The sequence below is a fragment of the Psittacula echo genome (assembly GCF_963264785.1).
Source record: "Psittacula echo genome assembly, chromosome: 7".
Lineage (NCBI taxonomy): Eukaryota > Metazoa > Chordata > Aves > Psittaciformes > Psittacidae > Psittacula > Psittacula echo.
This window is the reverse complement of record NC_137740.1, coordinates 41,555,291-41,583,140: the sequence shown is the minus strand read 5'-3', so window position 1 is coordinate 41,583,140 and position 27,850 is coordinate 41,555,291. Positions and strand designations below refer to the sequence as shown.

The following is a 27,850-nucleotide window of genomic DNA, read 5'->3' as shown; positions in this document are numbered from 1 at the left end:
CCTCAAAAATTCACAGAATCAGAGAGAATTCAACTTGACCCCATGTTTTTTTTTCCAGAATTTGGAAACCTCAAACTGAAGAAATAGTATTTCAAACAAACAAACAACCCCCCCCCTAAAAAAAAAAAAAAAAAAACAACCAAACAAGAAACAACAACAAAAAAACCTGAAGAATTCTTCCAAACATTTTGTTTAGGACAGTATTTGCGAAGGATTTGAAGTGACCATTTTCACTGTTACAGAAATACAGTTCCACTTCACACAGTATTAAATGGGGAACAGAGGACACAATCTCCTGGGTCAAGTCTACTTCTTTGGTGCTCGAAATGTATGAAGTATGAACCGACAAAGCTCCATCCTAACAAAATAAAAGCTATAAGCCCTGCTTCATGTTTAACCTTTAAATCAGTACAGCTAGTACCCATTATTTCATGGTAACTGCAAGTATGCAGTATCTTAACCTGAATCTGAGGTAGCCCAGCCCTCTGTCAATAAGGTAAACCACCCTGAGTTACTACAGTACTTAAAGTGGGATATTTGATAAATATTAGTCACATGCTCATCCTCTAAAAATTTGGGATACACATTTGTCTTTCTGGTCACTGCAAGCTGCTCTTTGATAATGATCCCCTTTGTCCAAGCAAGCCCTAAAAGCTGCTTTAAGCCCTAGAAAATTTGAAAACCTCTCAAGAACAAAATGTGAATTACTTAAAGCATTTCCCTTCTTCATTACATTCTATTCACATTCTGTCTTTCTCCTCTAGACTGCAGAGGGCTTGCTATAAAAGGTATTCCTCAAAATCTGATTCTACTGCCCTCTGCAGCATTTCTTAAAAAGCAGCATAAGATCATAAAACCACAGTCTACAATTTGTTCTCCAAATTCAAATTCCAAATGTATTTAACAACAATATTTTTTAGAAAAATCTTCTCATTATCTCACAGGTGTAATAAATACAACATCCTCTATCAACATTTGGTTTCCTTGAGCAAATATACTATTGAATAAAGCTAATCAAGATCTTGTGTATTAGCCAAGACCTGATCCCTACACAGCACACCAAGCCAACCTACCAAAAGAATTACACAACTGAATTACAGAACTGTTGTTACTAAACCCATCTTCAGCACGAGCTCTGCCAAAACTATGAAAATCTTGCAGATCATCAAGCCAAAAAAAGAGGACCAGCTAAGTTAATGATACAACAGCAATCTTGGTTTTTTTTCTGACATACTCAAGTTTTAACAGCCTTTATTTCAATAACTTCAGCAAACCATTTGCTAAACAAAAAGAAATTTTGTGAGCAAAAAGGCATTTTACTCTAAAAGGTCCCATGAAGATTCCCAGGGCCTATGAAACTATGGATGCACTATGATCTCAGACTCTAAGTGATTTATAAAAAGCAGCTGACCTCAGAAGAGAAGCAAGCCAGCAGCCAACTTTGTATCAGAATTCAGAGTTCCACAAAAAGCTGGTGAACAACTGAAGCCTGGAGCACCACCCCAGTTTTCAGATGAGCAAAGCTCTGGGAAATTTCAGTCCTACCAGATTGCTTTGAAATTAATAAAATAAAAATAAAAATAATAAAAAGAGGAGTCACCTGAAAATAATCAGATGTATGGAATAAACGGTAGTATCAGTTGCACGGTGGTATTTCTCATACACACATTCTTTCCTATCCAGTGGTATTTCCCAGCACTTACGCATTTCGGAAAGATAATAGTAATCCTCCTCAGAGACCTTAGATACACAGTATTTTGAAAAGACCTCGCCATACTTTGTAATTATATTTACACACTGCTTAACATTATTTCCACAACAGTTTAAATGAGAGGTGGTTTCTTTCTTCTAGAACAGTGCAGCAGAGTTGTATATTCAACATATCCCAAGAAAATAGAAACAAATTCCACTTAGATCACATCTGAGCAGAGTAAGGCAGAGTACAGTCATCCATGCTGATTTCTGTAAAACTGGTCTGGGTTTTACATCAGTGTCTTTACAGAAAGTTACAACAGTTAGAGAAAGAAGCTCAACTAGAACAGGTAATTCAGGGTTTCATGTAACACTTTAAACACAAGCCTCACTTGTTTTTGGAGACCCCTGGTAGGATCTCTGTAAGGTACAGATCATTCACATCACAGACAGTAAGAAATTAAGTAATCTTCCATGGAATATTAATACTGCCAATATCAAATCCTTACTTTTGTACTTCTGTAGTTGTCTATTTGCAAAAATAATCCGAAGTCAAAACATAGGAACTATTCTGAGTAGTTTGGTTTCCCTGAGATCCAGTCAGCCAGAAAGAAATCAAGGTAATTGCAGCCCTTTAAACATGATTAAAAGTACAATTTTTTTGTACAAGTCCAATGAAGTAATACCTTGTCAGTTCCAAGAAACTGATTTTCAGTCTCAGAAGCCCATTCTAGAATTTTATTTTTTATTTCTATGAGTTTCTAGATTGTGAAGTGTGTTATATGTGATCGATTATTACAGACAGTTTGCCTCTTTGCCCTTTTGATCACTTTATGCTTTCTGAAACACAACACTAACTGTGCTATGAATTAGGAAGAGCTCACGAATAAACAGAGCTGACCTTAAGCCCCCAGAGGCAAGAGGGTTTTTTTTTTTATTTCTAATGGCTGCACACAAAATGTGTTGTATTACTTTCTGAATATCAATAAATTCAGGAAACTAGACACACAAAAGTGTGTTACTGTGTGTCTACTTTAATAGGCAACAGAAGATTGAGATCCCAGTTGTTCTCAAAAATCAAAGGTTTGCCTTATCCTTAGAAGAATTCTAAGAACTCTCATTCTTAGAAGGCTCTTCAGAGGTTAACAGAGCTCACTTCAGAAGGATTTTTCATTAGGACTTAAACAATCCAGCTATTTTAGCTCCTGAAGACTATAGAAACACAAAGAGTTCATTATGGAGTTAAAAGTAAAAATAAATAACTGTTCAATACCAACATATACATTTTTAAAATCTTAGAAAAGCTGGATCACAACTGCTAAACACACTCGCCTGCTGCAGTTGGTTCCTTTATGGAATCCTTACAAGTGAATTACAGAGCTAATACATTCAGCAGATTTCTCTTCACAATAAAAAAATTAATACATCTGGAATGTAACTAGGTTCAAAATGACATTTTTCTTAAATTATAGTGGCACTTGTTGCAGCACACTGCCCATTTCAGTCACAAAGGATTCTACCACACCCCAACAATTCATAAGAATAAAACCACCAAGCTATAAGCTTAATACAGAGTAAGCCCATCTCACCATTCTAAAGCCCAAATGCTCACTGGTATCAAACCATTTCCCCACTTTTTCTTGAAAACAAGCCATAAAGACTCAGAGGTGTTATAGAAAACAGCATTTTCTGGCACACTAAAATACTACGCTATTCAGAAAGTGATTAAGACAGTAAATAAAATTGCCTCCTACAACCCCCTTCAAAATCTTACATGCAGTTTGCTCTTTTTAAATCCATCTTGAAGTTACTAGAGCTGTCTTGAGTATAATGATGCTGTATTCTGAAAATCTCCAGAGATATGTATTATCCTTGGCTTACTACGTTTTCCACTCAGGTCCTCAATTAAAATGTTTACAAGAAGAAAACTCAGAATTGATTCTACAGGATCCTGACAGAAAACCCAAAACATAACTTACAGCAGTAACTACTGTCCCTCTAAACTACATCCAAGACCTTAAGTTACTTACATTGTCATCTGGGCATTTTACTATCAGTCATGTTTAGTCAGGACATGTGCAACTAAGTAAACGCTTTAATTGTCTACACAGTGAATTTTACAGAAGAGCAGTTCCGTAAGAGAATGAGGTGTGTATCTCATGCATGTTCTTCCCTACAAAATTATATTCCTGGAGAGTGAATGAAAAGAGTTCACCCTTAAACTTTAAAAATGCCTACCTTTACTGGTGAAATATGAGAATGGGAAACAAACCCATGGACATTCTCAATCTGTGACAGATTCTTCTCTGATACATGAACCAGCTCTGGACCCGTCACCTCATTGGTAATATGTGGAGAGCTGTGCTCCTGTGGAGGTGTATCTTCATCCTGATAGCGGTATTTCTGAAGAAAAAAAAGGATAAAAAAAAAGATCAGTCCACCACAGAAATGTGAAAAAATTATCCAGAAAACCTAGGTCAGAAATAGTTCTTTTTTATTGTTTAGAAGTGTAATTAGTATTTTCAGTTTAAAGACTCATCTTGTTCAAAAATATTCCAGCCTTTTTAGTCTCACCTACCAAGCTATAAAGCTACCTAATTGTCTTTTGCCTATTTGCATACAGTAACATGTCCCCAAAGCTTTTTACAAAGAAGTTTTGCCTTTATAAGTTTTTTTGTACAGACTCTTTAACACTAGATTATTCACTAATAGCAGAAACTCTCACTACCAACTGGATTCGTTGTCTTCTTCTGCTTTTAAAAACTATCAGCCTCAAAAGCTCTTTCCATATTTCCAATTTAGTACATCTGCCAAAAGCACTGTCTCCCAGCTGAAGAGTTTCAGCTTTTATACTGAGGTATCAATACAGCAATTCATTACTGCTAACTTTATGATGAAACATAAAATGTGGGTTTGCCACTAGACGGATTGAGCTCTCTCAAGTCTTCAAACAGAACCACAAAGCATTATGCAGTCTTAGTAATTTGCATTCAATTTCAAAATGTAAACAGATACAAAAGAACCTATTACTTAACTACCAAGGACGGGTTCTAGTCAGACTGTGCTATATCCACACCTGCAGATCCCTACTAAAAGGGTAATAATGAAATGAGGAGGATACATAACATTAAATTGTTCTCTGGACTGCAGTTAACTGTTCATCCTGCATCCTCAAATTCCAGAGCTGACAGGGCACAAATTCCAAACATACTTAACATAAACTTCACCCCAGGTTCATCTTTGTGGTCTCTGCCAATTCTGAAGCACTTCAAGCAGTCCACACATTTTATTGCTAGTTAAAACCAAAGCTGAAAACTGAAGTCCTAGAACTTTTTTTCCAGCAGAGTTTACTGTGTCCCTAAAATACATCCCGACATAACCACACTGACTTTCACACAATACTACTAGACTCTGGAGTACATACATGGTTGTTACTAGCTTACAGAGAAAGCATGTCACATCATTAAAAAAACTTCTAAAGATGTGGTAGTTTCAAACCTGAAAAAAACTATTCTATTATTAAAGTATATTTAGGATAAAAGACATTTCCTTGTTGCTTTTTTTTTTTTTTTTTTTTTTTTTTTTTTTAAACACAATTCTGAGATCTATGTACTACAGTTTAAGTCAGAAATAGTCATCATCTTGGCAATCCAATTCTACACCATAACCCAGTGGATCATTGCAAGTAACCCATTTGTCTATAATTATGTGAACACTACACCAAGGCAGTACCTGACAAACAGTGTATAATAACTAACCCTTTTAACAGTTACATGCAAGTACGATTTCAGGCTACCACAAAGATCCATGCTCTTCACAGAAAAGTTCTGCAATATTACAGTGTCATAAAGTCTACAGGATAAACTACAAAGAAACTGTCTAAAGTGACTCATCATTTATCAGCTCCTGTAAGGCTTAACCTGTGCTTATTTCCTGCTCACCCACGTCTGTGCGCTTGTCTTACAGTAAGACTTAATTTTTTGTCTACCTAGCAAAAAACCATCTCTAAGCATGGTCAAACAGCACAGCTAAACTCCTAACAGGAGTATCTTATTCCTCCTGGTCTCCCAAACTCTGCGGAAAGCACTATACCCATTCCCTTTCTTTTGTTCCAGCACTCACATCAGCAGAAAAGTGCCTACTGTTTTCTCATCCTTTGACGGGCTAGACTTGTACTGGATTACTGACCCTAATTCATTCAGGACTCAAAGCACACCAGAGGCAGCACAAAAGGAGGGATGAAACCAGGATGGGATTTCTCTCTTTTGGAAGTGAGCTATATATGGATCAGTCTAGTCTGTCTCATTGTATATATGCTATACCCATTGTATAGCAATATTGTGGAATTTTGCCAGTAAAGAAGTGGTTCAATGGATCAGGTGTGTTAAAGTGGTCATAAAGTGACTTGTGCTGAAAGAGGAAGGATTTCTTTGTTCTTTTCTTCCCTGTACCACGTTGTTCTGCCAACGCTAAGATTACTTGGGAGATAAGCTAAGCTCCCTTACTAACTTAGAAGGAACAACTTGCAGGTTTACATTTCTATCACCCATGGCACTCTATCGAGTCACAGCCTGCCTTACAGCACACCTCTGTCTCCAAACCCCAAAACAGCAGCACAAACCTGCACTCAGCCACACATTCAGACCCTAAAGACGCAGCTTCTTATAGACAGTAACTGATGAGATGTCAGAGATCTTTGAAGTAAATCAGTAATCCTGATTTATTTTTGTACTTAAAAAATAAAATTGAGAAAATCTTGATCCACACCCTACTCAATTCACCCTTCACTGGTGAGACCATATGAGATTAAGTTCTACTATATGAGAGAAATTATGCTTTTGAAATACTAGAAATTGTGCAGCAGAAGGAATACAAGTATATTTTCTCTAAAAATACCAATGATCAGCAGAGAAGGACAAGGCAAAAGAAATAATCCCAAAGAGGAAAGCAAGAACATTAAAGACTTATGTTATTACAGCCAACCTACCTCCAAACACTTCCATACCTTCCACTTACATGGATGCCAAAGCTGAATGCTAATAGTTGCAGAAAATCGCAATAGTTACTCAAAAAGCCCTAACTATTCACATATTTAGCAGAGTTTCATGAGATGACTTAGCCAACTTAATAGCTCACTACTAGCAGAAGGTAAAAGTTCTTTCCTTTCCCTGCAGCAGTGAGATGCTAGATTACTCAGCCTCAGACTGAGCCTCAGCCATTCATCTGTCTTCTGAGACTGACTTGTTTTTAACTAATCAAAACAAAACCCCAAAAGGAGTTGACATTAACTCTCCTAGAACAGCCATGTTAAACATCAGAAACAGGGAAGAATTATCATTTAAAGAATAGTGTTGGCCAAAAATACAAGTGAACATTATCGGAACATAAGTAAGATTACATTGGAAATTAGGTAAAAATATTAGAGCTTCAAGAAGCACAGAAAATGCCTTGAAACTCCAGAGGAAGTAGGGATTTTGCTAGCCTAAAGGAGCCTGCTCCACTGGTGAAGGAAGTAGTTTGCTGGATTTCTGAGCCAAGATGTCCCTGCCAGATCTCAAGCTTTGATTTGACTATGAAATACAGCAACATGGGTGGATTAAGTTCCCAGATCATCTCAGACAAGACCATGTGGAAAGCTAGATGTGGATCATTCCAGTTTTATTAAGGAAAAACAAACAAACAAACAAAAACAAAGTCACAGGTCAATCAAAATCAACTTCCTTTACAGAACAGCACAGGATTACCTTGTCCAGGTATTTGGACATGCCTGACTGTAAATAAGACTCTAGATTTCACTAAGATTTCAAAAGGAAACCTAAGTTTACATTATAAAATGTGTCAGGGCCTATATCAACATAGTGTGTATAAAGCTTTAATAGAACAGTACAACATTTAGACAAAAATTAAAAAATGCTGTGGTAAAGGATTCTCTCCCATACTAGACACTAACAAAGGCTACAAGTGTTTCAAGTAAACATCATAAATGTGAACTAACTGGATTTTGATGTAATATTCAAGATTGATTTTCCTATTATTTGCAAAGTATTTCCCTACTTGAAACTACTAAACCCAAAATTCATGTTTAAAATACGCTGAAATACTTACAGGTAATGTTTCAAAGTGCAAACAGAAGACATGGACACAAAGTGCATGAAAACACAAATATCCACACTATCCAGGCTCTAAAGAGACACCAGTTTAGAAGAGCCAGACAAGCAACGGATTAAAGGGAAAGTATTTTTTTCTTCCCAGGTGTGGCAAAGCAGCTCTGAACTTGCAGACACACTGCCTTGGCTGCTCACCAGCACTCAATCAGGTGGTAGCCAAGCAACTTAACTAATTTTGAAGAAGCTTTATGGACTGCTGTATAATTTATAATCATATTTTAAAGTCCTAAGTAATCAAGTGTTAAACATTTAACACATACTTCTGATAGAGATACTGCCCTAAAGGACTCAGTTGCAGGTATACAGGCGTGCCAAAAGTAATTTAAACCATTTCTCTTCTGATGGAAAATAGTTACAAAGATTTCTTAACACTACATTATACTTTCAATGAGTTTTGAACTGCCACCAAACACTATGGACTGAATTAGTTACTGGTGAAAATTACAAAAAAAAAAAAAAATTCATTTACTTTAATAAACCAGGGCTAGTTTACATGAGAGGAGAAGATGGGTCAAACTCAGAAGAGTGAAATCACTCACTGTTTTAACTGATCAGACCCACAGCCTGCCTGCTTCAATTCACAGGCCTAGAAGAGTTACACAAAAATAAGGATGAACAAAGTAGCTGCAAAATGCAGGATGATCAAGGATTTTATAGACTTTACAGATTACATAGATTTTATAGCACTGCTTTTCAGAATACAGATCACTTGATCACTGAAAAAGTGCAGAAAAGCTTTAGAAAACATTCAAGAAAAGGTTCACTTTAGTCTGCCTCATCTCTTACCTATATTTTAAAAGGAAGGTATTTCAAACATTCATACATAATCTGCCCCCTAAAGATAACTAAATTGTGGCTGGGTTACTGAGGGGGTGGTGTTGGTTTGTTTGGTTGGTTTTTTAAGATCCTCTAATGAGAAATCTCACTGAAACAGAAGTGAAAGGAGATTATTTACAGAACACTTAAACAATCCTATGCCCCATGCTAGTGACCCATATCCACAACAGCACGCAATGCTGCTATTCCAGAGATTCGAGCCATACAGAAGGCCATGTTCAAGCACACAAAATTTATTACAGAAAAATGTCTTAACTACCAGATAACTTAAAAGACAAAACGCAAGGCAGCAGTAACTAGAGTTCTCTTTAAAATGGGATGTGTATCAAAATCCAATTCATATTAGATACACATATCAATCTACTGTTCTTAAGTGAAAACAAATTTGAAAGCACAGTAATGTATAATCTCCACACACAAAATAAAAAAATCAGTGCTAAACCAGCTTTAATGTAAGAGCAAAAGGATGCTAAAAAAAATTTTAAACTTAAAACCAAGTTGACCTTCCAGATTCTAACCCACCCTACCTACACAATGATACAACTCATAAGTTACTGCATACTTCAAACTACAAAACCTACAAACAAAACCCAGGAAAACATGCAGCCTGATTTATATAGCCTGTCCCCAGGTAAGTTTTGATTTTCCCTGTAGAAGGCCAACCCATGTTTAGAACGAGATTAAGTGAGGACTTCAACAAGTAAATATGATCTTTTGAATTTGATAAATACACAGAAGCTCATAGGGGCAGACCCCCTCTGATGTAATATTAACAGGTAGCATGAAAACCAAAGTGGCTTTAGACTATTTACACCTGACTCCCCAGGTTTACATTGTTTTCCCTGTTTAGTCACTGCTCCACTCTAGAAGTGAAAATAAATCTGAAAGGACCCTTCAAAAGATCATTCCAGCAACTGAAGTTGGGAAACAGTATGACCTTCAGCATAAAAAGTACTCGGATGCAGCATGTCAAAGCAGATAAACAAAATCTAAACACTCACAGTTCTCCCCATACCTCCCAAGCACTGACCTTTACTACTCCAGAACTGATCTTAACTCAAAAGCTTTGTAAACACCAGGAAAATTATGAAAATCAAAGGAAGTCTCTTTGCAGGTGAAGAAAAACTCACACTGAAAAACTGGAAGTCTGTGGCTAACAAAAGAAATGAGGATACATGTTTCTGTATTTTCTGAACTACTTCACTGATCACAGAAAAGGACTTACAGTATAATTTTCAATTTAGGCCTCAACGTTATGATAAACTGAATTTTTTTTTCTTTTGGGATTTATTTTTTTAAACACAAGTTTGGTACTTAGAGTAGCTAACTGCTTCATCCTCAAATAAAAGCACAGAGTTGTCTTTTAATAATCAGGACCAAGTCAAAAATATAAGGCATTTCAGCCCACTTTGGACAGCTTCAGTCTGACACTGTATCTAGAACAAAACTGCTCATAATGTGTTTATTTAGGTCATAATGTTCCACCCTATGTCAAAATGCACAGTGTTAAATGTGTTTATGTAATGCTTCATGTCACACAGATACCCAGAAACAACACAAGAATTCAAGATATGTATATACATTTACAAAAATACCAGAAATATTTACAATGAAGAAGTTTACCTGTTCCAGAATAGAGTCCAAAGAAGGAACAGTCAGATTTCAAATGTTCTTTTCATACGTGGTCAAAAAAACAGTAAAGAAAACACTGTTCTTCACAGGATTCCTTGTTTGAGATGTCTTTAAAGGACTGAACAGGTAAACCTGTATTACTGTTTCACACTGTCATTTAAATACTGACTCTTCCAGTATTCAAAGCCATCTTCTCAGAGAATAAGGATATTAAATTTTTAGTGCAATACAACCCTGCAACTTTTCTTCAAAAATCACCAAGTGCCCAGTGCAAAAATCTCTCTGCACTACTGGCAGTCACAACTATTTGAACATAAATCCTTCAGTTCATTGGGGATTCAGACAGTAGAGAATGCCTACCCTGTACTAACAGGAGGATATGCCTATTTGAAGAAAATTAAAGCCTGTGCATATATAAATTAAGGTATCTTAAAACACATTACTGCTAGATTAACTGTGCTCAAGAACCATGGAATGGTTTGGACTGGAAGGGACCTTAAAAACAATCCAGTTCCAACCCCCCTGTCAAGGGCAGAGACACCCTCCACTAAGACCAGGTTTCTCAAAGCCCCTTCAAACCTGGCCTTGAACACTGCCAGGGCTCTTGGCAGCCTGTTCTAGTGCCTCATCACCTTCACAGTGAAGAATTTTTTCCGAATGTCTAACCTAAATCTCCTGTCAGTTTAAAGCCATTCCCTGTTGTCCTGTCCCTACATGCCCTTGTGAAAAAGTCCCTCTCCAGTTTTCTCGTCGGAGCCTTTAGGTACAGGAAAGCTGCTATGTTGGTTTTCAAGATACACGTATTACCAGCATTTAGCCAAACGACACTAATAAAGACACTAATAACTCTGCCGACCGCGTTTTGTACGAGGTGCTTAACACCCCCCCCTTCCTCCCGCCCCGACACAGGCCGCGCGCCCTCCGGCGGGCAGCCCCGCGCAGCTCCGCGCACTTCCCGCGCAGGCTGCCCACTTCGCAGGGCCGGGCGTGCCCGGTCAGGGCAAGGTAAGGAGTCACTAACGCGTTCGGACAGACAGAGCCGCTGCCGCGCGAGTTCAGCAGAAAAACGGCGCCATCGCTGAGATCCGACATAAAACGCCCAAAGTGGATTCCGGATTATTTGCTGGATATTTTTAGTTTGGTCTTAAAGCGATCAGCATCACTCTTCTGCAGTTCAACTGGCAAAATTAAAACCAAGATAGCACTTTCATTCTCTGCTTTTCTTCCCAAGTTCATTATTTAAGCATGAGAATATCTTACAAGTAAAAAAGGGATATGCAGTTCTATAAAAGGAAGGAAAGAAATTTAATTTTATAGCAATTAGTTTCCAAATTGCATCAATAAATATATACATACTTGCAACAGAAAAAATGCTTCAGACAGATAAAAGATAAGTAGATTCAGACAAGGTAAATTCTTCCCTCTGGGAAATAAAGCATTCAACTTCAAGTTTCATAATAAATCATTCACACTGTCAAAAGATCCATAGAAATTTAGGCTCCTCCCTCCCCACCTCGGTGACATTTATTCAACATTTTGCAATACAGACACATCTATCTAGAAATGCACCACAAGTACGCATGGATGTATACATGTACACACACACACACAACTGTTCCCAATTCATAAAATCTAGATCAATTATTTTTTGTTAAAAACAACAAGCAACTACTTAGAAACACTGAATATCCAAAGTAAGTTTTAGAGAGAAACATTTCTGACTGTCTCACAAGTAACTTCACACACATATCCCTTTAATTCCACAGGGGCTTTCCAGTACTTGGCCTTCTTGTCACATCCTTCACATTGCGTGTTAATTTTACTGGTGGAAAAAAACAAAAATGCATTTTTGTCATAATACTGAATATATTCTGTTTACTATTCTGAGAATTACCAAATTATATATGTTTTATTACTCTGAACCCTAAACAGTTGACGTAGTCCTAAAACGACTACATTCCCAAGGGCACTGTTAAACCCAAACCTGCCACTAACAATTGCTTCCATCAATATGATGTCAGGAGGCATTTCCAGCCCTGCATCTCAGTGCAAGTCTCCTGTGTATTTAATTCTCTACAGCTGAAGAACATGAAAACAACTGCAATAAACTGATTACATGATGAATAATGCTGATTAATGGAGAATGACGACATTTTACATGCGGCATTCAGTAAATTCAGAATGTTGTTCAAAGGGATCTTTAAGCAGTAGGCATGATAATTCACTACTTCTGTCACAACCACCAAGAGCTCTGATAATCGAGTAAGGCATGGCACAAAACAGACACTATTTAACCAGAAATTTAAGGCACAGTTACATTAGACATAATGGCAATCATTCATTAAATGCAGCTCATACTTTCAGGAAAGTCCTTTTATAGACCCACCTTACATCCAAACATTAAAGATATTGTGTTGTTGGTACATGCTACTTTACAGTGGCATAGCATCGGAGAAAAACAATCCAAGTTTTTTATGCTAGGAGACATTTTTTCAGACCCTGTGCACTTCAATCGATCCGTGACTGAGATTCCAGAAAAATGCCTCTGTAAGCGCTGCTTGCTCCCTGTCTTTGACATTTAATCTAGGTCCATAGTGTTCAAAAATAAGCCTTTACAGAAATAGGTTGAAACCTTCAGGAAAAATGTTGCTTCACGTTAGAAACCAGATCTTAAAAAAAAGGCAAAGAAAAAATCCCGTGTCCATGTTTAAAATTCCCGAGTCAGCTTTGTATTTAATTACATTAGCGCCAGCTTGAAGGGACAACTGTCTCACGGCCCAAAGTAACACCGGGATCAGCTCAGCCAGCACACCGGGTTAGATCCAAGGCAGCTCCACCTGCTGCAGTGCGAGGACTGCTATCTCCTCCATGAAAACAGGCGCGACTCCAGCAGAGCCACTATGCTCAGTGTGTGCTGGCTGCTGAGGGGAGGGGCGAGATGTTGCAGCAGGGGACTCATTGCACGGCCCGAGAGAGAGAAACCCAACGCTTCCTGCAAGGTGCTTTCGCACTGCACCAATGAGCATGTGAAACCTCGCCTTAAAAATCAGCTGTGGGTAATGATAAACCCAGCGAAGTTGTAAGCATAACAGCAGGGAATTTGCTGATCTGCAGTTTACAATAGCTTTTTCAAGGAAGAGTCAGCAGATCACAAAGTGAATGGCTATGGGATATTTAGTCCTCATTGCAAACACTAAAAATTCAAGGTTATTTGACACATGTCAAAAAAATGTTCTTAACTGCCTAGTAAAACTCCTAACGGTCTACACCAAAAGCAATAAAGAAACAGGTACAGAAATACATGAATATTCCCCAACTGCACCACACAGTGAAATCAGAAGCTGCTATTTTTTCCCCAGTTATCTCTAAGAAATCATGCATAATCTGGACCAGGCATCAATTTGATTATAAGGAGTTCTTTCTATAGCACCTCAAGCACAGTGTACATGTGAGCACTTAAAAGTTTGAAGAAAAAAAGCTTTCTTCCTTAGAACTGAGGTAAATATGGTCATGGCCTCCTTAAGATTCCTTGTTCTTTGTTGTGTGTAGCAAGTTTAAGACATAAAATTCTTTTTTAAATGTTTTGGTTTGGTTTTTTTAATCAAGCCCTGTAAGGATTCAAACTTCATTTCCTTTTTTAAAAATATAGGGGTCCCCACAGGATTTATGTATTTTAACAAATCACATTACAGAATGTGATCAAAGCCACATCCTCTGTGATTTCTTTGCTCTTATACCATGACCTAATAAACCTCTGCAAAAAGCTTCCACGCAGTTCTGGCGTAAAGGTTGGGCTCGATGATCTTAAAGGTCTTTTCCAACCTAGCTGATTCTATAATTCTATGATAGCAGCCACCACTTCTATTTTTAATTGTATCGTATTGTAAAAAATTCCAGAGAATCCTTGTTAGATCCCCCTCTCTTTAGGACATGACTGTTCACCTAAGTTTACATCTGTAGCAGCCTTCTGTCATCTCCCTTTTACTTGATTTGGTTTACCTGATAAGCACCCCTTGAGGTAGAAAGTTTAATGTAGTATAAAATTGGCATCCGCACTTACAGCTCAGAAATGATTAACTTCATGAATTATACTGAGACAGTCATCTTTATATAAATGTGCAGACTGATGAAAATCAAAACTAAGGCAAGATGTCTGGAGAAAAATGTGTAACTCAGCCCACAGTAAACCTCAAAATAAACTTCATTTGCATGAGGACCTCTTTCTTGGTAGAATATCTGAGGACAGCATTTCCATACTAATAAGAAGAGTTTTCTTTCCACTGTGTGCTGTGACCTACAGTTTGTCACCAAATAGTCTTAGACCTCATTTCCCACAGCAGGTCATCTTCTGCATGCAAGTACAGCAATAGGGGCAGGACCAAAGGAAAAAAAAAAATCTCTTAACACTGCTTCAACACCACAGAAAAAGAAACAAAGACTATAAAAAACCACCACCAACAAAGAATACTCCTTCTTTGTTTAGCTAAATTAGGTGAAGTTTTTCTTGCAAGAATATTGAAATCCAAGGGTAACCCTAAGTAGAACAGAATGATGAAGAACCTAGAACTTCTTTATTTTCCTAGAGCTGACTCGGCATCACCGTAGACAGCCTCTTGCCTGAAGAAATAGGGCAGAGCACAACTTACCACCACACAGGAAAAACGAAAAAAAATGCACAAGGGGAAAGAAAAGTCACAGTGAAAAATCACTGCCTCTTCTCAAACACAAGAATGTTCCCATCCCACAAAAACAACCTTTTCAGTGCACCACAGATCAACAATCCATCTTGCTTCCATATCTCTAATCACATTGTAATACTCACTGTTTCTCACTAAAATAATGCACAAATGCACGGCAATTTCATGACTACAGATAAAGTCAAAGAGCCAAAAGCAGTTCTTGAATGTTGCAGAAATGGCTTTTTGCAATGCAGAAAATATAAGCTCTAATGTGCCATGGGCACAGAAGAATCAATAAGAGGAAGATATAGTCTACATATCCACAAAGGATTCCATCAGTAAGATACAATGAAGAAGAGAAAGCTTAAGTAACTTCAGGCAATTACATCTACATTGTTGATGAAGACTAGATAAAGCATCCGAACCTTTCAGCCATATACTTGCAACTGTAAACAAATAAGTTTGTTACACTGTATAACTGTCTTGATCTTTATACGAAGATGGAAATTTTTACATATCTTGCTGTCCACAAGATTAAAAATACAAATATTTAAGATTGTAAAATTAAAATATATTCTTACATATTTTGTTGACTAAATTCAGAGATTCAACTGTAACCAAGGTTTCACTTGTTCAAAACAATTACTTGTGCTCAAAGCCTCTTTAAATACACAGTTGTGAACATAAAACTTTCTGGAATATGAAAATATAGTATGTTACATATAAAGAAACATAAGCAACAGATTATTTAGAAATCTCCTTTTGAGCTCTGAAGAGACATTTCCACTTATTTAACTACTGCTCTGATTCAAATTGAAGGTTGGATTAACATTTCAAAACCAAAAACTAATTTATTACCACAAAAAAAATAAGTCTCTGATGAGAAGAATACAGCTTTAACTCCTTAACTATCTATCGATACTCCCTCCAATTTATCAGTCTGTATCTTGTGTTACCACATACAAGCTTGAGCTCCTAAAGTCAGAGCCCATGGTTTCCATGCTGATTATACAAGGCAACAATTTTTAAATTGGGAGATTGCAAGATAAACACAGAGCCAAGGCTTTATCCAGTGCTGCTGTACAGTCAGGAACACACCAGTATTCACTGAATATAGGAAAAAAAAAAAAAAAAAAATAACCAACCTAGATTTTCTTCTTGCACCTGATATAATACAAATGTTAACATGACAGTTTTAACTAGAACAATCTAAAGAAACAAAGTCAAAATGTTTAAAAATTCATGTTTACTCAAATGTGTTGCCAGTTAAAGTGACTGTTTTCATCCTTATGAAAACACTACAAGAGATGAATTACCTTTTTTTCAAGTTTGGCTTGAATGTTTACTTGGCAAGAACCCATCTTTATGCATGGATCCCATACGCACAATAAAAATATCAACATTGTTAAGATCTTTAATCAATAAGCAAGTCTAATTTTGTTATTATCATAAAATAAGAAAGCTCCTGACTTGAAGTCTCCCCGCGCAGTACAAAGCATCAAGATAGAATCAAGAGCTATATGGCATCAGAAAACCACACTACAACACTTTCAGAAACTTAATGCTTCTGTTAGGCATTTGCCAGCTATTTTTTACTAAACACACATAGTACCAGTTTCATTGACATGTGTTCCATCCATATCCTTAATACAACACAGGTTAGGAAACAGCAATCGCATAAGCAATAAGACATAGAGCTTTTAATGAAATAAGTAACTGAAGGTCTAACTTGACAAATGTACCAGCTGTTCAGACTGCCAAACTGAAGGGGAAAAGGCTATACCTTCAAATTTATTTAGACAGAACAACATCCCCTTAAGTGTCACCTCAGGCACCCATCAAGCTGGTGGGACTCTAACGTAGGTCCCCCTATCCCAGAAGCCAACTGGTATCCTTCCAGGATACATAATACAACCCAATAAAAAAATAAAAATAAAAAAATTTGGATGCTGAAAAGCATAATCTAATAAACTTACTTTAACCTCTGCTCCACAGAAACTTAGCCTGAATGGTCCTGAAAGAGCACACCAGAGAATTCCAAAATTCAACTCTGAAAATCAGCTTAGATACTGGTTTAGGATTACCTCATTCTAGCAGAGAACAGTAATGTAATGACTGTTAAGAATTCCTTACTCAAGGACTAGTAATTTTATAAGCATTTTCTATAAAGTAAATTAAATTTGAACCCTCATTTCATAACAACCAATGTCTGGTGCAAACTACATCCATCAGCACCCATGTAGCTAGCTCTCTTTGGCTTCGCAGTTCTTGCTCCCTGAAGTATCAGATGACCATCCAAAGCCAATTTTGAGAAAGCAGCCAAAAAATGTACTGCTTGTTCCTGCATGTTTCTAAATTGCCAGATAAATCGTTTGCACAGTACTTTCAGGCAAACAGGTTTATTTACCGAAAACACCATGAGCTGAAAATTCCCCTTCTAAAGGCTATCTTTACCATGTATCCATTCCTTAGAAGCACCTTTTTGTCAGCCTGGCAAGTGAGTATGTTTGCAGAAGTTAAACCAGCAGCCACTGTTGCACTTCCAGTTCAGAATGCTCATGTGCATCTGCCCTTCTTAAGGAGCTAATGGTCTCAAACAAAATTTACACTGCCCAACCTGATCCATCTGTGCTGAAAATAATCATCACCGACCTCTCAAAAAATACAGCTGTCCACGTATTTAGTTTCCAAAGTCCTGAAGAACACCACGACCCCATTAACGTTGGAAGGCAAAGTGTTAAGAAGAAGTGAAGAGGAATTTGATTAATAGTTGTGTTTTCTAAAAATTGCCCCACAATGGCATTTAATCCCAGAACAAGTCCTACGAATAGAAACTTTTCAGTGGGTGTTTGTGATTTTTCTCCCAGTTTATACCAAGTCTTACATTGGTAAGTATAAGACAGATCTGGGACACGACTCCGACAAGGTCCTTCATGCGCCTTGCTACGTCAAGCCAAAAAACAGGTAAGAATACTCTCCTCCCCAGAGTGACCATCATTATGGGCATTTTTATAAACTTGCTTTTGGAGTTCCCTTCAGTCCAAAACAGAGAAAGAATCAAGAGAACAAACCCAGAGGTGTCTGTGTTATGATGCCCACTATATGCAAAAATAATCATGCTTCAGAATACCAGCTGCAAAATAATGACAGACTGAAGAGCTTTCAGAAGCAAAACTTCAACAAAAAAAAAACAGAGCTTCCTGACAATTACCACTGGATAGAGGTCCTCTGTGTTCTGTGATTTCAAAGATATTTCAAAGATATCAGCATTCATCTGTCAGCCCCTGCCTCTTAGTTGTTCTAACACTATAGATTAATTTCAGCCAAATTGACTGGAAGGATAGAAGTCTTTGATGATATTTGCAAGTTTCTCAGAAGTAGGTAGAAGGCAAGGGGATAAATATTAAGAAATCCCCATCAAAGGAAGGGGGAGCAGGGAGGGGGTAAAGTTGCCTAGGCAACAACAGGCAGAATGTGTGTAATGAGAAAGATACTATCAAAGGGGGGAAAAGTACAGTAAAATGCTATACAGCAGCATATATTAAAATGGTAACACACCTTGACAGAGAAGTTATAGGAAGTCATGCTTTGTAAGGCAGGTATGAGGCCATGTCATGTTCTGTAATTAAAAAGGCCCAGAGTGGAATCTCTTCCACTTCTTCCAATATTTTGAAAGTATTTTAGCACTACTGGAACATGCCTTTAAATCTTTAGCTTCCACACAGGAAGCTCCTGAGAATTAGAGAAGTTAAAGAATTGGCTGGTGTGACTACCATGAAATCCAAAATCCAAAGTTACTTTTTCCTAGCCAGAAACCACCAAAATAAGAATTTCAAAACAGACTAGGAAAGGACTGAAAATAAATCACAGTATCACAGTATGTTAGAGATTGGAAGGGACCTCAAAAGATCATCTAGTTCAATCCCCCTGCTGGAGCAGGAATACCTAGATAAGGTTACACAGGAATGTGTCCAGGTGGGTTTTGAATGTCTCCAGAGAAGGAGACTCCACAACCCCCCTGGGCAGCCTGTTCCAGTGTTCCGTCACCCCCACTGAGAAGAAGTTTCTTCTCAAGTTTAAGTGGAACCTCTTGTGTTCCAGTTTGTACCCACTACCCCTTGTCCTATCATTGTTTGCTACTGAGAAGAGCCTGGCTCCATCCTCGTGACACTCCCCCTTTATATATTTATATACACTAATAAGATCACCCCTCAGTCTCCTCTTTTCCAAACTAAAGAGACCCAGCTCCCTCAGCCTTTCCTCATAAGGGAGATGCTCCACTCCCTTAATCATCTTAGTTGCCCTGCGCTGGACTCTCTCCAGCAGGTCCCTGTCCTTCTTGAACTGAGGGGCCCAGAACTGGACACAATATTCCAGATGCAGTCTCAAAAAAAAAAATATTTCCACTCTAGTGGATGAAAAGTCTGTACAAAACCAAACAACATTTCCTTTACTTAAACCAATCTATAACCAGTCAGCTCAATCAGAACTCACTACAAATACAATAGCTTCTTTGAAGCCATGGTAACACTTAAATACGGTTAAGACTTCAAGGCAGAAATTTGGTTTGTTAGAGAGCTCAAGGGAGCTTCAGTTTTGAAAGTTACAAAAAGGCAAAATTGTGTCTCACAGATACAGTCCACTGGAATCACCAACACTGGACAATTAAGTACTTAAGAGTCCTGAGATAACAAGGAATCCTGGTATGCTTTACACAGTTTTCTGTTGTCCTTTCTTTCCAATGAGAGACTTATGGATATGCGGTATTACACCACCAGCAGCAATTCTTGCCTCTAATGACAGAATCCAATTCCTCATCTCCTCTAATTGCAAGCTGCAAGTGGCGGGGAGTGATACGTTTTACCTTCAAGTCTTTGGATGCATTTCCTGCCAGCTCCAGAACCTCAGCTGTCAAGTACTCCAGGACTGCAGCACTACACACAGCAGCTGTGGCTCCTACACGTCCATGGCTGGTAGTCCTAGACTTCAGATGCCTATGGATGCGGCCAACAGGGAACTGCAGTCCAGCCCGCTGAGAACGGGACACTGCTTTGGTCTTGGTCTTTCCAGAGTCCTTCCCAGCTTTACCACCAGCCATCGCGAACCAGAGGGCAGTGCCACACAGGGGCTGACGGAAGACGAGAGCGTCCCGCACTGACGGAGCCCGAGCGACAACAGTGACCTACCCCAACCCGCCGTGATTCAAACTGCGCCATGTTTCCTTTTGCAACACAAAGTTTGATCTGACAAACTAAATGTGGCAGATAAACTGAGTCCTACCTGACCTCCTCTGTTAAATTCACTGCATAAGATTAATTTTATTATATTGGTAATATGCCTGTAAGGAAAAAAGAGAAAAGGGTGACTGTATTCTGAATAGACTATACTGTGACTAGAATACAACTCAACTAGGACATCCCTAAAAACCAAAAAGTGTTTCAAACATATTTAACATGTCTGGAAACAGTCTGTCATAGGTTGACCCTGGATGGCAGGGAAGTTCCCACCAGTCACTCACTCACAGACACACATATACACTGTAGAATGAGTAAGAGAATCAGAAAGGCAAAAGTGAGAGGAGAAAACTCATAGGCTGGGACAAATCAGTGGAAAAAAAACCCCAGGCATGCACGCAAGTGAGGCAAGGACAAATTACCAACCACTTCCCGCCAGCAGACCAATGGCCAATCTGAGCAAGAGCTACTTCGGAAATATTTCCCCCCAGTTTTATTTCTGAACACAATGTTAAAAAATACAGTGTGTCTTTTTGGTCAGTTGGGTCAGATGCTCCAGCTGTGTCCCCTCACAACCTTTTGCACACCCCCAGCCTATTTCTAGGGCACTAGAGTGAGAAACAGAAAAGGCCTTGACACTGTTTGAGCAGTGTTCAGCAAAGCCAAAACATTGGTGTGTTTATCAATAGTTTGTCAGAACCTAAAACACAGCCCCATATGGGCTGCTGTGAAGAAAATTAACTGTCCCAGACAAACCCAGCACCAATCTGACATGAAAAGTCCTTTAAAATTACGAACTGTGAGATCTTTGCATTCAAAAAACATTGCTAGAATCACTTAGAATAAAAGTATGTGATTATTCTAAAGTTGTCTTTCAAGTGTTGCTCCCATCTGTCCATGCAGGAGAAAAATTATACACATTTAGCCCTAGATAGTTCCATCCAACTCTCAGAAAGATTTCTAGTGAAAAACAGACACTGAATCCCAAAATAAAAACTGATAAACTGTAAAAGCCTAATAAGTAACAGACCTTCTGAGAGAAAGCTTTACACCCTTATCTCATCCCTTCCCCATACCCTCAGTGAAGCTTCTACCCAGTTTGTATTTGAAATGGACAGACTCTAAACTCAAGTGATAAAGACTGCTCGCGAAGCAAGGTTACACTTTCAAGGCTATACCCACTGAGAAAGACTGAATCTAGCAGGGTGTGGATTAGCTGGGACTGCTCTTCCCAGTACAAAGCTCAGGCTGGAGCAAGGATCTAATTTATTACTCTGGATTTTTCCCTGTAGGACTCAAGCTGACTAGGCTAAGCATATCCTCCAAAACATTTTCATTAAGCACCAAGGCATAAAGTTAGAGTCAGACTGTCATGCAGGAATTCTTGGTAATGGAAGGAAGAACAGAAGACATCTCTGAAGTTTATTTCAGAATAGATAATGTATGAAGATCCTTCAGTTACTGAAGGGTTGCTCAGAATCTGAGTCATCCCATTCTATCTTTTTGAAAGAGTTCCTTTTGTAGCAGCACTTTTCAGTACAATAGTGGAATACCTTTTAAATGGTCCGTGCAATGTAGCCAAGAAAATAGCTCTGCTGCTAAATAACTCTCAAAGTATTAATGAAGCATTTGTGCCTCCCCTGGAAAAATAAGGGCACACAGGTGAAAAAAGTGAAAATAAGGAAGATGATATACACAAATAATAAACGCCTTTTATCTGGTGAAGCATCATACTACTCTAGATTCATTTCAATAGCCATTCATACTTCCTTAACATCAAGAGAAGACTGCAATTTGTCATGTTTCTGCTCTACTGCTTTGAGATAGTACCAACAGAGTAGAGGCTAAGAACCTCTCATAGCCAGTGAAGAGGAAGTGCTTGCACAATACTAATAACTGTGCTTCTTTTCTCCACTGCAGACAGCGAGAAGGTTGTTCCCAGAGACAAACACGTATCAGCCCTCCAGTCCTGCTGCTTTAGAAACAAATCACATGTGAATTACAAAATCATTTACTGAGAGCCGGACAGAATTGAGGCATCAATACTGTTCTGTTGACGCTCAAGTATCTGCCATACATTTCTGAGGAGATGACTGTCACTAGGTTCTGTAAGGAACAACTGTTTCCAAAAAGGCTTTTTTCATACAAATGCTTAAAGGGGAAATTCCCATAGTATATTTCGTATGTCATTCTAACAGATTTGAACATTTAAAAAACAAAGATGACTCCTTCTTCTAAAAGGGAAAAGATCTGTAATACTACTATTGAATTTCAGTAGGTCAAAGAATTTGCTAGCCTACAGTTTCAGTTTATTCCAACTCCATCGCTTTCCCCATCTTTTAAGATGCAAATCCTTACAGGGAAGGATTTAGTCTGCCATCTCAATCCAGATGGGAAAGATACTGGTGGTTTACACTTTGTTATTAACACAGAATAGACTAAGGAAATCTGTTACAGCCCGTTACAACCCTCCTGCCATTTTCTGGGGCACTAAAACATAAAAGGAAGAGTTGCAAGAAGGCACAGGACAGGCAGAAAGCAAGGCTTTGAAAGGCTTCTAACAGAGCCTCTTGAAGCTTTCTCATCTAGAAATCAAGGACTGACAGGCAGGCCACATAGACTGTTAAAAGGATTGAAAATATTCTGGTCTACCAGTCTCAGAAGGTGACTGATAGCATGACACTTGGCTCATAGCTGTAACAAGCAACACACCTCAAGGATAGGTACTGGGACCCATATTGCTAAACATTTTCACTAGTTGCTGGCATGATGACACCCAAGGAAAATGACAGGTGACACTCTGCTACCTAAAGTGGCTAACACAAGAAATTGCAGGACCTTCGGACAGATCTTTGACCCGGAAGACCGGGTCAGAAGGCAGTACATGTAGCTCTACAGAGAGGTGTGCCAAGTTCTGCAGCAAGGGTAAGACAAATACACGCACTGGTACTAGGACTAACAGCTGTACCAAGAAGCATCTAATAGTTCTGGCTGAGTAAGAGACAGAGCAAACTATAAGCAAGTTTAGGGTAGAGCCAATCCTACTGAAAAGTGAGTATCAATTTTCTCCAGGTTTAAAAAAGTGTTTTTCCAAGTATTTGTGCTGCTGTTAGCAGATTTATTCTTCTATGCAGTGCTCTTCACTATGGTAGCCAATGCAGCAACACTCTCAGAGCTTGCAAGTAAGGAGGAAATCAGTAAGTAACAAGCTGAGGAAAAAAAAAATAGAAAGAAAAAAATTAGAAAGAAAAAAAAAAAAAGAAGAGCTGGGGGGAGTGGTGGTGTTATGCCTTCCAAAAACTGAAAAGACAAGTTACAACTTAACCATCATGACAGAACAGTTTAAGTGACAAGTATATGCTCTGCTAACTTGGACTGAATTTGAGCACCACAAAGGAATTGGAAGTTACATTTTCTTACAGCAGGTTGAACTATGTTAACCCTAACTAACACAAATTAAAACACTTAAGCTCAACAGTAAAAATCACTGCCAAATTAAAGCCAAACTTTGCCAAGAATTCAAACAGTGATGCATTACATATTTTATTATTACTAAGTGCCATTACCCTGACCAAAAGCTTACTCCAGTTTAGCTTGGTTATACTTCACTTACTGATACTTTCAAGTCCTGCTTCTCCCCTCCTCCAAACTTCATCACAAGAGAAGGCACAAGGAACACACCTTATTATAACAAAAGCATAATATTAAGCACTTTGACTGGCAGCAAGATCTGAACCTGTTGAAAGCAATCTTCAGAAACAGGTGACAAATGTTTGCCTACTATTAACTCACAACTGTTAAAGCATACAAATACTAAATCATAGTGTTTAAGCTTAGTAAAACATTTGCCATATTAGCAGCTTAAATCAAACTTAACTCTGGTTTAGGTTTGAATCCACAGTTTTTGAACCAGATTTTCAAACCTACTTACCAGCCCTGGAGCCTCTGCATATTAAGGCATGTTTCTAAACCACAGTACTTCAGCAGGAATGTAGGACAACACACACACATACACACACACACACACATCAGTCCTTAAGAAACACCAGCAGCTACCAGAAAACTAATTGCACAACTCTTCAAAACTGAGTATTTCTTTTTAGTGTGTTTTAAAAGATACAATACCTTGCTACAGAAAATAGTGCCCTACTTCAGCTTTGAAATTATTCCAAGAATTAGTACCCAAATACCTGAGTGTGACAGCATGTTATAACAAATGTAGGTCACTCTCCCCTTTCTTCTCCCCTCTGTTGCCTCTAAAACACCTAGAAAATAGTACCTTAAGTAAAAGATAGCGGTTTTAAACCACCAATCTAGCTCAGAAGATTATAGTTCCAATTTTCAAAAAAGAAATTTGGAAAAAAAGAAACTTGCAGAAAACATCATTCTTTGAACAATTTTGAGATGTTCATAAATCTTGCCTACTAAACAAATTTCTGACCATCTCATCTAAGAAAAGTAGCAACAAAAACTGAGAAAGTACAGAGAATAACAACAAGGATTAAGACATCCAGTGGCTTCCATTAGAAAATATTAAAGTAACAAAGCTCTTCACCTTATAAAGCAAAAAGCTGAGCAGGGGAACATGATACGAGATTATTTAAAAAGTGAATGGCATAGAAAAGGTATATTAAAAGCAATTACTATTTAACACAGGAATTAGCAAACAATTAAGTTACCCAGCAGATGTTTTAAAGCAAACAAAAAAACCTACTGTAGAACTCACTGTCCAGGAAATCAAACGTTCACAAAGGAACTACAAAATAGTAAATCAAATGTAGACCAAGGCCTAATAAGAACGTGCAAGTGTAATCACTATGTCAGAAAATCTTTTACAACGCTGCCTGCTGGATTGGGACAGCAATTGAAGTAGGCACTTGTCCTTTAAGTTTTTCTTAAGATGAATTACCAGTTACACTCAGAAACAGTCCTAGGCTACATGAAATTTTTGGTCTTATCCTAGAATCATAGAATAGTAAGGGTTGGAAAGGACCTTAAGATCATCTAGTTCCAACCCCCCTGCCATGGGCAGGGACAACTCACACTTGACCAGGTTGCTCAAGACCCTGTCCAACCTGGCCTTGAACACCACCAAGGATGGAGCACTCACAACCTCCCTGGGCAACCCATTCCAATGCATCACCACCTTCACAGTAAAAAACTTCCTCCTTATATCCAATCTAAACTTCCCCTCTTTAAGTTTTAACCCATTACCCCTTGTCCTGTCACTACAGTCCCTAATGAAGAGTCCCTCCCCAGCATCCTTATAAGCCCCCTTCAGATACTGGAAGGCTGCTATGAGGTCTCCACGCAGCCTTCCCTTCTCCAGGTTGGACAGCCCCAACTTTCTCTTCCCTGTAGACATGCACACCTCTCTAATTCCTCCTGTTTCTTCCCTGTACTACAGGCATTTGTACAGACATCTAAGCCAAGCTTCAAATGAAGCCTGCTCATTGGCTGGAGCAGCTGAAATATCTCTACATTGCTCCAAGTATTTATTATAGGTGCTGGCAACTGACTGGGTGTGTTGGAATGGAATGATGCCCCCTTCCCCCAGCATACCTAGATTAAAGCTTTCTTGACCAGTATGGCAAGCCTCCTACCAAAACAGCTCTTCCTCTTCGTTGTTAGACTGGCTCCACCAGCTTCTAGTAGGCCTGGCCTCTCAAATCGAGTCCCATGTTCTAAATACCCAACCCCCTGACTATGGCACCACTGTTCTAACCATTTATTAACCTGGCCAATCCTCCTAGACTTTTTAGGGTCCTCCCCTGTATCCTGGAGAATTGATGAAAAGACTATCTGAGCTCCAGAGCCCCTAACCACCTCTCCCAGGGCTCTGTACTCCTTTATGTTCTCCAGGCTAATGCTATCTACATCAGTAGCACCAACATGGAAAACTAGAAGTGGGTAATAGTCAGTGGGACTTACTAGAGCAGGAAGCCCCTCTGCAACATCCCTGACCAGAGTCCCTGGTAAGCAACACACCTCCCTTGAGGGTCAGGCTCTGTGCCTTTTAAAGTAGAGTCCCCTACTAGTATGACTCACCTCCCTTTCCTGGTGGCACCAGTAGTGATCTTCTTTACCAGTGTGTCAGCCTGTTGTTCATGTGGTAAGGTGTGTGTTTCCTTGTTAGTCCCCTGCAGAACTGCAAAGCTTTTCTGGGTGGGGACACCAGATTTAGGAGGAAGCCCCTTGCTTTTAATTGTCCTCGTCCTCCTTTTTCAGTTGGTATTTTTTTTTACTAGTTCCCAGCTTCCTGGGTGAATGCCCTCCTTTCCTCCATGAGCTACAGTGGATGCTTGAGGCCTCTGCAGAGTTTGGGCCTGGAGCAAGCAGTCCTGCTTCTCCTCAGCTCCCCTGACATGTTTCAGCCTATTGACAGAGTCCGGTAGCTCAGCCTCTGCTGCAGGAGGACCTCCACCAGGGAGCAACGAGTGCAGCCCTGCCCATTGTGCACCCTCGCCTCAAGAGACCAGTGCAGGCATTCTCTACACTCCGAGCTCTGCACTGCAGCCTCCCCTCTCATCGGCTCTGTCTGGTGCCGACGCTGCCACTGCCGGGGCAGCCAAACTGCCGCGCACACTGAAGCGCCATGCCCTGGTCGCGCTTCCGCGCCCTGTGGCAGGTTTTTACCCACCCAGGGCTGGTGCCGCTCCTCCTGGCTCCGCCCCCTGTGAGTCAGCTGCTCGCGTCAGCTGAGCTGCCGGGTCCTGGGCAAGTCCTGCTAAGGACTTGAGGCTCCCTCAGTGGCTTGAGCCGCTCTGAATTGAGGCTCCTGGACGCTGAGCTTCCCCCCGTTCGGGTGCTGAAGGCGTCCTCTCTGGAGCTACTCACCTCAGCAACTGACCCAATATCATCCTATACATGTCTTTCCGTACATTATACTCTCCTCGGTTTCTGTGAGCCAACTCTTTTGAAGAAATGAAGAATGTTGCATTAGTGTTATTTTGTTAGAAGAATTTCTTTTTAGTCATTAACCAGAGGTTGTATGTATCTGAAGGTAACTTCAGGTAGCACGTAAGAATCATATCTCACAGTAACCTAACAGTGAACATAGTTTTGATATTAGTATAGGTACTCTAAACTACTCAGGCAGCAGAAGAGCACTTATCTTGCTCTCCCTCCAATGCATCATAGCCTGATTCATAAAAGAAAGCAGTCAGGATGCGACAAAGCAAACTTCAGTTGCTATGCCACTTCCTCCATTGAAAACAGGCTGTGTGAGGCAATCAAGGAATACTACCCTCTTTTCCAGTAAGAGGTTTAACAAACAAAAACAAAACAAAAAAGAAACACAGCTTTGAATTTGGAAAATTCATGCCCAGGAGAGTCTTGTCATTTTATTTTCAAGCTATATTTCCAACTCCAGTCAAAAGTTGTCTTATTAATGTTTGGCACTTGAGTGAAAGCATTAAAGCCAAGACATGAGAATTAGTTCTGTCACCTAAAGCAGTCCTAAAAGAGTAGTACTCTTGGTAACAAAACAAAAAAAAAAAAAAAAAAAAAAAAAAAAAGTAGCTTGTTTGAAGCATATTTTAAACCTGTACAAGTTATCTGTTGTGAGATGAATTAAGACATCACTTCTGCAAATTCTGTTACACATTGT

At 39.0% G+C, this 27,850-nt stretch overlaps 1 protein-coding gene and 1 pseudogene across 6 annotated transcripts in view; both read right to left on the bottom strand.

Annotated features, from left to right (window-relative positions):
- DLG1 (discs large MAGUK scaffold protein 1) overlaps positions 1-27,850 on the bottom strand; it is a 169,935-nt gene that overhangs the window by 101,829 nt on the left and 40,256 nt on the right. For all 5 annotated transcript variants that reach the window (XM_080622304.1, XM_080622306.1, XM_080622305.1 and 2 more), the window contains exon 4: positions 3,931-4,095. In XM_080622304.1, the coding sequence (XP_080478430.1) occupies positions 3,931-4,095 (165 nt within the window). The remainder of the gene's footprint in view (positions 1-3,930; positions 4,096-27,850) is intronic.
- On the bottom strand, positions 19,718-20,215 carry LOC308223411 (histone H2A.Z pseudogene; annotated as a pseudogene). The gene has a single exon. The product of its transcript is annotated as a histone H2A.Z pseudogene (transcript).